This window comes from Podarcis liolepis, assembly GCF_965112155.1.
Source record: "Podarcis liolepis genome assembly, chromosome: 8".
Taxonomy (NCBI): domain Eukaryota; kingdom Metazoa; phylum Chordata; class Lepidosauria; order Squamata; family Lacertidae; genus Podarcis; species Podarcis liolepis.
This window is the reverse complement of record NC_139560.1, coordinates 25,172,464-25,185,501: the sequence shown is the minus strand read 5'-3', so window position 1 is coordinate 25,185,501 and position 13,038 is coordinate 25,172,464. Positions and strand designations below refer to the sequence as shown.

General features: G+C 40.8%; 1 protein-coding gene across 1 annotated transcript; it reads right to left on the bottom strand.

Moving 5' to 3' along the window:
- Positions 1–5,882: 5,882 nt before the first annotated feature.
- Positions 5,883–12,990, bottom strand: UQCRB (ubiquinol-cytochrome c reductase binding protein). Its single transcript, XM_083517507.1, has 4 exons — positions 12,904–12,990; positions 10,609–10,680; positions 9,098–9,264; positions 5,883–6,540 (listed from the first exon to the last, which is right to left on the bottom strand). Exons 1-4 carry the CDS (start codon positions 12,920–12,922, stop codon positions 6,463–6,465), a joined length of 336 nt encoding a protein of 111 aa, XP_083373633.1. The 5' UTR covers positions 12,923–12,990; the 3' UTR covers positions 5,883–6,462.
- Between the last annotated feature and the right edge of the window lie 48 nt (positions 12,991–13,038).

Here is a 13,038-nt window from a genome sequence, read left to right as displayed (position 1 = left end):
GAATAGATCTATGACCTTTCCTTTTCCAGAAGCAAAGCACACTTTAAAAGCAAAAATAGGTATTTGGCAGTTGGGGTTATACACATGCTGGTATTGTTCAACATTGTGCTTGTCTGCAGCATACTCTGGCAGATTACAAAGTCATTATTGATAGAATTTCACTCATATAGTGCTAGATCATCATCTCAAGACTTCAGGATGGAGCAAGATGAAATCAAAATTAGAATTACCATTCATTTAAGAGCCATAAATCACTATGAATAAAGAGGAGCACAACAAGTAATGAGAAATGCCATTAAACCATAACAGAGATGCTAATGTGATATCCCAAAGTTTCCCTTCCCTGTAAGTATGCGAAATTAACTCTAGCCAACAATGACTAGAACAAGTGCCAAGCAACAATACTTGCATTTGCGGCATTGCCCTGATCTCTGCAAGCTCTGTTTGTTTTCAGGGTGGGCAAACCATTTCCATTGTAATGATAATCGAGAGGGCCAAATTCTGTTCTGAGAGAGGAACCTAATCCAGTATCTATAAAACAACATGAGCAAAGAATACGTTCCAAGAAAGCGAATATCAGATTAAATTCCACTTTACCTCTGTAGGTCTTGGCTCTAGAAAAAGTGTTTCAAGTTACTGCTTCCTTTAGGCAGGTCCATTGGCAAAATTCAGTGATAAAAATACACCCTGCAGTCATTATTCCCCGTGTTGGATTCTAACTGACGAGAAAGCTCAGTAGTGTTTGGCTGGGACACTGTCCAAAACCCAATCACCTACTCTACTGCAGCAAAAGTTTGGAAAGGGCCAGCCTTTGAAACACAAAACCACCATTTTGCTTGTATTGATGTTAAACAGATAAAATTGACTGAGAAATAACACACAAGGAAATACAGCTACAAGTGAGCAAAGTAATAAAACCCAGGTCTGTGCAAGGATAAAGCTGGTCAATAGTTAATTTAATTTTTTTTTTACCCTCACTGTTTTTCAGAAAAACAGAAAAAGGCTTCCAGAGCAGCTCAAAAATACCAGTTCCTAGTAGCTCCAGCTACCATGGGCCAATGGTTTGGGATGGAGTTATGATTCCACTCCTGGAAGACCACAGGTTCCCCATTTTATGACACTGGTTCTCCACTATCTCAGAAAAGAGTTATCCCCAGCCCCAGTACCTGATATCTACCGTAGTTTGGCTGGCCATTCCAGGTCCTCTAAATCTGTCTGCAGAGCATATAGAGTAACATGGAGCTGTTGGTCCTTCCCCTAAAAATTCTGTATCTGCTATTGCTAGTACCATCAGGCACAGTGCAAACCAATTCTCACCATCCCAAACCACCTCTTGTCAGCCCGACAGCAAAGGAGCACTTCAGGAACATAGAAAGCTGCCTTATTATACTGAGTTATATCACTAGTCCATCTAGTCCAATATTGTCTACACTGACTGGCAGCAGCCCATGATTTCTATCTACATAGAGCTTTTTTTCTTATATTTCCCAAATATCCAACACTGTGATTGGAAAGCTAGCATTTTTTAAAAATAATAATACAGCAAGCATGTTAGAACATTTAACATTTGTGTTTTAACATCTCCAGATTTTATTAGGTGTTCTTTATACAGTCATCTGGTCTGTTTAAAGATTGAGCAATAATATAAAAGGAAATACAGCTACAAATGATTGAAGTAATAAAATCCTGAAACTAAATAGTATCTCATAATTCATTTTACACAGCATATATTAGGTTTCATTACATCAGTACATGACTTAGTAGTAAATTCTCCTGGGGGCTATAAACCTTTAAGAAGCTGTCATCTTGAAATTATATATATTTAAAAAAGAATAATTGAAGAAGTGCTTTATTGATCTATGGCACAACTCCATCTAGTGCCAGGGTGAAGAATTCTTCTAAGCTATTTTATTGTTTCCATTCCAAAACATGGCATTTCTTATTCTTACTAAACCTTAGAATGGTGGATTAGTCACAAGGCTAGTAAGCCAACACAGTCAGTATTGCGTCTTTCTGCTTATCTGAACTGATGCACATTTTGGTGCCTGCTCAAAACAACAACAGCAGCAGCAAAATTCTCACACTTAGTTTCCTGACATGGGAATCTAACTGAACATACAGATCTGTGACTGCATACTAAGTATTCAGCTAAACAGCTTCGATGCAGTTTCAGATGTGTTTTAGTTAACAGTATTTCTGGAAACATGGGAAGCTGCTTTACTGTGTCAATTATTTGCATTGACAGGCAGAGGCTGTCCAGGGTTTCAGCAGAGAATTCCCCATCCCTATCTCGAAATGCCAGGGATTGAGCCTGGACCTTTCTATATTCAAAGAACTGGCTCTACTGCTGATCTACAGCCCCTTCCCTATTATTAATTGTTGCTAGGACACTTTTGTTATTATTCATTTCTGTACTGCACACTCATGAAATCTATCTCAAAAAGACACAATGCTTGAGCTCTGCACAGATTTAGGTGCTTGAATTCAGATCTACTCTCACTAGTCAGTTTTAGGGAAAGAGGGGCCAACTCAAGTCTTCTTTCTCCCACAACTTACTTCCTAGCAATTTGTCAAAAAGGAGTTTGGGTGGGAGGGCAAGGGAGAGAACATTCCTTACCTTTACAGACCCTGTTTTTATGCAGTTGGCACTGATATGGGTTCAAGCACACAGATGTACTGACGTCAAATCTACTTTACCATCAAAGATCAATCACCACCAGTCAAGAGTTCAATATTTCAATTAGACAAGGGATGCAGGTGGCTCTGTGGTCTAAACCACTGAGCCTCTTGGGCTTGCCGATCAGGTTGGCAGTTCAAATCTGCACAATGGAGTGAGCTCCTGTTGCTCTGTCCCAGGTCCTGCCTACCTAGCAGTGCGAAAGCGTGCCTGTGCAAGTAGATAAATAGGTATTGCTATGGCGGGAAGGTAAACACCATTTCCGCTCGCTCTGGCACTCGTCACGGTCCTCCCTGTGTCAGTAGCGGTTTATTCATGCTGGCCACATGACCTGGAAAGCTGTCTGTGCACAAACGCCAGCTCCCTCAGCCTGAAAGTGAGACGAGCACCGCAACTCCATAGTCGCCTTTGACTGGACTTAACTGTCCAGGGGTCCTTTACCTTTACCATTTCAATTAGGTATGTATTTATGTATGTATGTATGTATGTATGTATGAGCAGTGGTTCTGGGGAACACTTAAAAAGGAGAGGCAAATTACAGACAACCAAGGCAAACTCTTTCCCTTTAGTCTGTCGAAAGAGTTTCTCAGTTTTATTAGGGTAGAAAGGACCAGCATTTGGTAGGACTAAAACTGCAAATGATAATGGCATATCAGGGTGTAAAAACTATGCCATCAATGAGTTTTAGAGAACACTACATGTGCACACGTGCATGCAGGATTACAAAACATTTATTTGGTGGGAGGGGGGAAGGAAACTAATCCTTTAAATTTCTTGACCGCACCTATTTTTCTCTTTCAGTTGTTGGGATTCCCATCAGCCCAAGGCAGTATAGCCACTAGTCAGGGATTATGGGAATTTGATTTAAACATCTGGATGGCACCAGGCTGGCTACACCTGTGCTAAAATAACCCCTGCCAAGAGAGAGAGAAAACTGGTGGCAAAGCAGAGGGAAGGGAGCTCAGGTCCTGCTTTCAGACTTCCCATAGGAATCTAGTCAGGCATTGAGAGACTAAGACGCTGGACTAGATGAGTCATTGAGCTGACCCAGCAGACTCTCCTTACATTCTGAAAGGGTTGAGACCCCTTTTTCTTCCCAACCATTCTTTGCTCTAGATCTCTTTATACACTTTGTCTGAATTTGCCTCACCCAAAGTAAAGTGCTGCTACCTTTGAATTCAGTTTTGGCCACAGTCTTTCAAGGAAGAATTAAATAAACCCACAAATTATCTTCTGCAAGTTTTATTCAATTGCTCCCATTATGCCTCACCAGATTAAGACAATGGGGTATATGGTGCTGCACTTAGTAAGATTTCCCTTAAGGGGCCTTTCTGGTGGGGAAATCTTCCATTTTACAGCAATTTTGTAATTCAACAGAATTCTGTCCTCTTCATTTAGAAGTTTTCTCTTTCTGTGCTGAGGACAGAAAAATAGTTCACTACAGAAAGGAACTGGAATTGGGGAAGCCCTTGAACTGCCTGCTGCTGGTAGGGGACAAACTTTACCTTGGAATTGCAAATTCAGATTGCTCCTGTTTCTAAGGCATAAAATTGGAGCATTCGGTGAATCAGAATTAGTTTCTTCTAACTCTTGAAACATTTTGCTACAGTTACTCTGTAACTGCTATGTTGATGAGTTACTCTGTATTCTTAAGTATGTTTCAAAACATAGCCAGATTATGTGTACTTCTAGTCTTGGAAAATGGTATGCCTTTTAAAAGAGAATCTGGGTAGATTAATTTTGTATTTAGCACACGGAGGCATGTAGAGTTTATGAAAGTAATCAACAGATGGGGAACTGGAGATGTCGACAACAGCCAGCTTGCACCACAGAGCACATTTGTGCATAATCAAGAAGCAAGGAGGAGAGCCTCATTAGTCGCTTGTACCTCTGCTTTGCCAGCTTTTGCTGTAGAATCTGAAGGGAGGACTCAGTTCACTTGCTCTTTGACAGATCTATGAGCCCCAGGGGCCACCTGCAGCTCAGCGATCACAAACCTCACACTTCTTTATTTCACACTAGCAATCTGATTCTCCAAAGGATAAAAGTGCTTTCCTGTAGTTTATAGAAAAAGGAGTTATATTATACAACATAGTTTATGAACTATTGCACGTGGACGTGTGTGTGTACAGTGCTTTTTTTCTAAAAAAATGTTTAGGGGTACTCTCATTTTCCTTCTCATATTGAAATACTGCTCCTCAATGAGGCCAAACTTAAATTCACAAAATGTTTAGGGGTATGCATACCCCTGCGTCCCCCCCAGAAAAAAAGCACTGTGTGTGTATATATATATATAATATGAATGAGAGAACAAATCAGTATTATTTATTTTCTGCCCATCACCAGAAGGTCCTAGGGCAGGTTACAGCAATATAAAACGCAGCATTAAAACACATTACAATCACAACTAAAGTTTTATATACATATCAAGTATCAAAGGCCGGGGTAAAGAAGCCACAACACAAGGGCTACATCCAGTGCCAGATTTACGTATAAGCTAAACAAGCTATAGCTTAGGGCCCCACTCTCTTGGCCCCCCCCCCAAAGGAAAAAACACTGGATGTACATTTCCAAAATATAAGTTAAAAAAAACCTACATACTGCAACAGTGTTTTGTGTTGGCTCCTATGATGTAAGTAATGGGCCCCACCTGCTAGTCTGCTCCCTAAAATATCACTGTTTTGTTCATATAAATTAGGTAAAGGTACCCCCGACCATTAGGTCCAGTCGCGGACAACTCTGGGGTTGTGGCACTCATCTCACTCTATAGGCCGAGGGAGCCGGTGTTTGTCTGCAGACAGCTTCTGGGTCATGTGGCCAGCATGACTAAGCCGCTTCAGGCGAACCAGAGCAGCGCACGGAAACGCCGTTTACCTTCCCGCCGGAGTGGTACCTATTTATCTACTTGCAATTACCATATAACGTATATTCAACACAAAAAACAATGGCAATTTGTTGTTGACAAAAAACAGCTGGACATATAAAGGGCCCCATTACCTTCAGTAGCCTAGGGCCTCATCAAACCTAAATCCGGACCTGGCTACATCTGTAGCAGGTGGTATATGTGCCTCCATATGTAGAGTACAAAAGGAACTTTTACTCCAGAAGTGTGCTCAGGACTGTATACTTTAGTAATTCAGCATGGCTAAAGTATACTAGGTATGCCTTAGTAATTCAGCAAATAAATCCAAGTGACTAATTCAGGTTAAATGAGGCAATTGCTTTTATTTAAAGATTGGCAAGAAACACAAATTCCAAAAGCATCTATTAATGCAGCGTTTCATTTGTTTGGGTAGACACGATAGGGATTACGTAATCCCTATCTAGTGTTGCTGCTGCTGAATACTTAAGTGTGTCTGCATTCCCACCTCTAGAGACAAGAGGCGATGATGGCTATATAGTCATTCTGCAGATGGGCATCCCTTTTAAGAAATGAATCAGAAGAACAGAAACAAACAGCAAAGGTTGTTGCTTATCTACCCATCCAGCTGCAGGAAACATCTGTATTATGACAAAAAGAATTACTCAAACAGCTGGAATGAGGATCACAGATCACCATGTTAGTATGCAATGAAGCTGAAAAGACTTGAACCAATTCCTTGCAATTTAGGAGAAAGGATTCCAAGTAGATTTGGTAATGTTTATTTTAGGTGGATGAATATTAAGTGAGGAAAGATTTACATGAGATTTCTCCCCACCCAGATTTTCTCAGTAGACCCCTACCTGAACAAAATAATTTAAAACTTAAAAGAAAACATTTTTTCTGAAGTGCATTGCAGCAGCAGCTATTTCTTTTCCCACTCTTCTCTTTCAAGTCTTTCACGGATGACTTCTTTCAGATATGGCTCAAGATAATGTTTGTCCTAAAAAATAAAAAATAAAAAGTTAAGGATATTGGACATTTCATACCGGCATCTTTTTGTAAGAGCAGTAACATGGATTATCTGATACTTCACCACCATTTTAGGAACAGAGCAGGCAGACCTAAATTTAAAATGCTTAATCCATAATTCACCAACTGGTCTTTCCTGCTACATTATTACTTGTAGAGTCATTTCCCTAAATTTGTGTGATTAGTACATGCATCTGCCCTACGAAACATCTTATCAGTTACCAAAACTGTCATACAGAATCAGCCTAACTTTTGAGTCTTGCGTTTAAACATGTTTACAATTAAGCCCTGAAATAAGTCAAGTACCTGTTAAGAATTTTTTCACCACCAAAAATCAAGAGCTTTGAGGGTGCTACTGACTCTAACAAATTTATCATAGCACAAATTTCCATTGACTAGAAGACTAGTTCATGAAGGCTTATGCCATAATACTTGTTAGTCTTTAACTTGCTACTGGATTTGTGTTTGCTGCAGCTAGATTTGCAAATAACACTGATACACCTCTAGACATCTTTCACTCAGTACAGTGGTACCTCTGGTTACGTACTTAATTCGTTCTGGGGGTCCGTTCTTAACCTGAAACTGTTCTTAACCTGAAGCACCACTTTAGCTAATGGGACCTCCCGCTGCTGTGCAATTTCTGTTCTCATCCTGAAGCAAAGTTCTTAACCCGAGGTATTATTTCTGGGTTAGCGTAGTCTGTAACCTGAAGCGTATGTAACCTGAGGTACCACTGTATTGTACAGTGGTACCTCGGGTTACAGACGCTTCAGGTTACAGACTCCGCTAACCCAGAAATAGTACCTCGGGTTAAGAACTTTGCTTCAGGATGAGAACAGAAAACGGCAGTGGCGCTCAGGCAGTGGGAGGCCCCATTAGCTAAAGTGGTACCTCAGGTTAAGAAGTTTCAGGTTAAGAACGGACCTCCAGAACGAATTAAGTTATTAACCCGAGGTACCACTGTACTAGTTGTTACCCAGCAATGATCTCAATTTCACTGTTTTCTCCTCTGTAAAAGCATGCCCAAGCTGCAGGTCAAGCTGTTGGTGGCTAGGCTATGTGACATTAAAGGTTTTGGTCACCCTGCAACTTTGCCCCATATGCCTTTTTTAAAAAAACTTTTTCTTATATAAGTAATGGGTGGCACCACTGGTATGGGATGAAAAACTGTCTGAGGCAAGCACGCCCTTTACCCCTGGTGATCCCAGTGCTTGGTGTGAAAAGATTTTGTCCCTTAACAACTGTGATCTATATTACAAATATCTTACTTTGTTTTACAGATTCTTATGGGGCAGATTGTGACAAAGCTTGACTTTCTCTGCACAACACTGCCCTTGGATTCTATATTTTGATCATGCTCAACTATGACAGAACAGAGAACCATTTTAAAAAATATATATGGAGATAGAATTATAACCCCTCCTGCAAGACTCAAGGTAGATAATACTACAAGTCATGTATAAAGTACCTGAAGGTTTATGCACTGTTAAGTTTCATAAAATTAGGTTTTACTGCACCAAACCTGACAAACAGCAGATTAATAATGAGAGAAATATATCCTCCCAAAGCAAGACGTGATCAGCAGGGAAGACTTGATTTCTATAGATAATTTGTCCCAACCACATTATGTTTGAAGATGAATTCGGTTATCACAATCACATGCAAGTTTCTGGCTGTGATCTAGATCTGTTGGTTCTTTTGGCAAACTGCTCACAGAGCCCATTTCCACTCACGTGCTGTGAGTGAAAGGTGTGAGTGTTCCCTTATCTCCTCCTCCCAGCCATGTTTTTGCTGAAGGTTAACAGAGTAGGTTTTCTGCAAGTTGTATTCCCCTCAAAGTTCTGAATGGAGCCACAAACATTCCATCCACCCAGAAGCTAATCTACAGCCTTAGATTAGCATCACAAGAGTTAACCAATACTCAACTCAATTCATCAAAGTAATAAACAATATTATGAACAGACACCATTCAGTGGTTTAAAGTCATACTTAAGTCAGTCATGCTTTAATACAATGGAAATCAATGGGACTTAAGTCATGATAAATAACTTATTTTATTTCAATGGGACTAAATCATGACTTAGTTTGGATAAATCCAGTATCTTATGTTGTCTGACAAGGACACTACTACACTTTTTCTGTGGAAAGTTTTCCATTTCTAAAAAATGCATCATTTCATAGTTGGTTACAATGAATGGCTATACCAGCAAAATTGGGCAGTTTCAAATTATAATTAACCCTTTTTATGCATTTATTCTAAGGAAGTGTGCATGTATAATTCTCTCTCTCACACACACCTACTTATAAACCGAAGTGTTAACTAAAATCCAACTATACTTATTGAATATGCTAAGCTACATCCTAATTGAGTCTTTAGGGCACTGGAAGATTTGATACAAAGATTTCCAGAAAACTCCTATTAATGGGAGAACATAATATTTATGCTGAACATAATATTTATGCTAGTTTACAACCAGCCTTCCCTAGAAAACTGGCTTGACTCTTATTATATGGGTATGCAACCATACCTCTTCATATTTTATCCACTGTTCTTTCGGAAGTATTTGTTGCCTCATGGACAAGTCCAACGCTCTCTTGATACGAAATAATCTGTCATTACGTACATCTTCAGGAAGTCTCCTTATCGCTTCTTTCACATCTTCGTTTTCATACACTGTATCATCTCGCATAAGTCCTGTAGCAGAAAGATGTTTCTCATGTTAACACAAATGACAGCTGAACATCAGTAGAGGTTTTTTTTTAATATAAAAAAAAAAACCAAACTTTTTTTTTGGTAAGAGTACCAAGACCAATGGCATCTCTCTTCACTAGCTCTAGAAATTAATTTTTAGCAGCTTATTAGCTCCAAGTGCCTGGAAACATGTATTTTAGATGAATGTCCATAACTCACAGAACATCCCACTGATAAAGCTGCAGACTCCAAAGCAGTAAATATACACCCAAGTCAGGCCACTAACCAAGAAATGATAGCTCGACCTGCTCCAGACCATTGTGAAGCCATACATAGGCTATTGCAGGCAAGAATATTGCTGGCAGTAGCATGTGCCCTTGCTACACTTTCAGCGGCACCCCACCCCCTGCCAGAAGTGCTTTGCCAGTCATCAATAGTTTTATTACTCATGCTAGTTACAAATTAGGTAGCTGATACTTGAAACCCAATGAAATTAACTTTCATAGATTTTAGGCAACCCTGTATCAGGTATAAATAATAATTTTTTTATCATCATCATCATCATCATGTGTTATAAGTTGCCCAGAGTGGATGGGGAAACCCAGCCAGATGGGCAGGGTATAAATATTATTATTATTATTATTAGATCAAAATCCAGTTTACAGAGAAGGCAATCAGTTCACAGGGAGGGGATAACCAAAGATGTTAAGGTCTTGGGTAGTACTAAGCAATGACTTTTGCTACTGTTTACTTGTGTTCCTCTTCTTCTTTGGGGATACTGACAATTATAGTAGGTAGCAAGCAGGACAATCTTTGCTACCAAGTTAGGTTTAGGCCAGGCTATTGTAGGGCTTGGAAGCAAGCAGCCTTGTTCCTGTAACAGCTAACAAATTTTACCATAAGGAAATAAGAAGCCAAAGTTCCACCCACATAAACTGGAATATTTGGCATTTTTTATCATAGTCATATGACAACATCTGGTTGGTCAACTGACAAACCTAAACCACCCACACCTGTATTAGATTTTGATATATATTTTACTATTGTTCGTGATCGAAACAGGGACAGCCAACTTCTATATTCTCAAAGGCCACTGGTTTACCCAGATTTATTTAAAACTGTCCCATTTCTTTTCTGCAAAAAAACCCATGTGGATAATAAAAATTAACACACTCAGTCACAACACCAAGAAGAAGAATCCAAAGAAAGATACTAGCAGAAAGTGGACAAATGCAAAATAATTCTCCCCCCACAACAAACAGACTCTTCTTAGTCAGGTTCCAAACCAAACAACTTCAACAGTAAAGGACTTCACAGTTACAGAGTACATGCACTTCCAACACCTACCAATTTTGTTGAATCCAGCTGCATTGTAATACCATTTGCGAATACTATCAAGGAGACGACCGCTGGCTGCAGCTGGAAGTATTAATGACCACCGTTAGTTCAAGAGTATAACTGGTAGAGGCATTTATTCAGACACAAAGAATCTACAGTATTTTAGTTTGTTTTTATAAACATGCAACATTTGTAATAAACAGAAAGTAGGAACAACAGTTTGGATGCTGTGCACTTGTCAACGGGATGTAAAAACACAATGCTACTCAAAATATCCATAAAACAGCTATGCAACAGCAGATGAGATAAACGTTTGCTCAGTTATCAGCCCCACCACCTGCACCCACCATCTACTGTGCATTAGCATCTATGCAACAATAAACAAATCATGAAGTAAAACCTAGCCTCAATTGCAAGCAGTGTCACTTCATAGCTTTTCTCAAAACAATAAGCATTTTAACATGTTTAGTGCCTTCAAGAATTACTACCCCTTTGATCAGGGGTCAGCAACCTTTTTCAGCCGTGGGCCGATCTACCGTCCCTCAGACCATGTGGTGGGCCGGACTATATTTTTTAAAAAATATATGAACGAATTTCTATGCCCCACAAATAACTCAGAGATGCATTTTAAATAAAAGCACACATTCTACTCATGTAAAAACACCAGGCAGGCCCCACAAATAACCCAGAGATGCATTTTAAATAAAAGGACACATTCTACTCATGTAAAAACACGCTGATTCCCAGACCGTCCGTGGGCCGGATTGAGAAGACGACTGGGCCGCATCTGGCCCACGGGCCTTAGGTTGCCTTTGATAGTTGACAGTATATGGCTAGATTCATAATTAACATTGTAGTACGTGCACTGCAAGCAGTGTTCGAAACTCCCATTGTTCTAGGTGCATTTTGCGACAGGGAATTTCATTAGTGTGAGCAGTTTCTGAGCTCTGAGTGCAGTACTGCACCTAAGATTTCAGATTAAAACTGCAGAGTGGAAGGAAAGGAGAACCTTTTTCTGCCTCCCCACTTCCATCTACTCTCTGAAGACTGGAGAAGAGATGCTCTTAAGAATATTAGGGGGGTGGGGCAGGGGAAGGACTAGACTATGTGAAAAATGAACATAATATTTTAGCTGCAGTTCATTCATTTTCAGTTTTGTATTATTGTTATTTTAAAAAGTGTGCCTAGACACTTCATTGCGGCACCCATAACCTAGGTTTATGGTGCTATTTAGCTCCTAGCTTTCTAACACTGACTGCAAGCTGGGGAGGAGACACATTCAGAAGGATGCATTGTGTTGCAATTCACAAGCTAAAGGAGACTGACAGGTGTGCTACTTGCTGCTGTCCTAGAGGGCCATTTGCCACCTGTTTGTTTCAAGAGACAAGGGTGGCCAAAATGAAACTCCCCAATGAGCTTTTCATTAATCTACTCTTTGCTTCCCGCATACCCTTTGATTACTTAGAATGAGGGTCCTCGTGGGATAATTACAAATTGCTACTGGTGCACAGAACGAAGCCTGACTATAAACAACTAAATCAAGCTTTTCGGGCAGCAAGAAGATTCGCCTACTAACCTTTTGCTGGTTATGTGGATAGCAAGAAGGGGGGAGGGCGATGAGGCAGACCTCAAAGCAGCACGTGAATAAGGGTCCCACAAGAGTAACACCCTTCGCTACGGAAACTCTTAATATTGCCTGCGTTGAACGCGATGTGGCTTACTTCTGAGTATGCCCTTAAAGGATTACACTATGGGTAGGCAAACTAAGGCCCAGGGGCTGGATCCAGCCCAATCACCTTCTCAATCCAGCCCATGGACGGTCTGGGAATCAGCATGTTTTTACATGAGTAGAATGCGTCCTTTTATTTAAAATGCATTTCTGGGTTATTTGTGGGGCCTGCCTGGTGTTTTTACACGAGTAGAATGTGTGATTTTATTTAAAATGTATCTCTGGGTTATTTGTGGGGCATTGGAATTCATTCATTTTTTTCTTCTTCAAAATATAGTCCGGCCCCCCACAAGGTCTGAGGGACAGTGGACCGGCCCCTGCTGAAAAATTTTGCTGACCCCTGATTACACTATGGAAAAACCCACAACCGCTTGGCACGCCAAGAGTTAACAGAAGGCGCCCCGTGTCCTCTCCGTCCCCACCAGGCAATCATAACCTCTCGCACACGCCCCGTGTATTGCCACACAAGCGCTGGCGGCCCCCCTCGACCATTTTCTTTTACCGGGAAGCTTCCCGCCCGCCTCCCTCCCCGCTGCAGCCCCTTCGCCACCGACTCTTCCCCTCTCCTCACTCACCCGGTGCCCTCGCCGCCATCTTGACGACCTCTGAGGAAACGCGCACGCGCGCCGGCGTTCGGGAAAAGCCCACATCCCCCCTTTCAGATCACGTGCTCGCAACCCGCCTACCAACCCACCGCGCTCCCTGTTCTG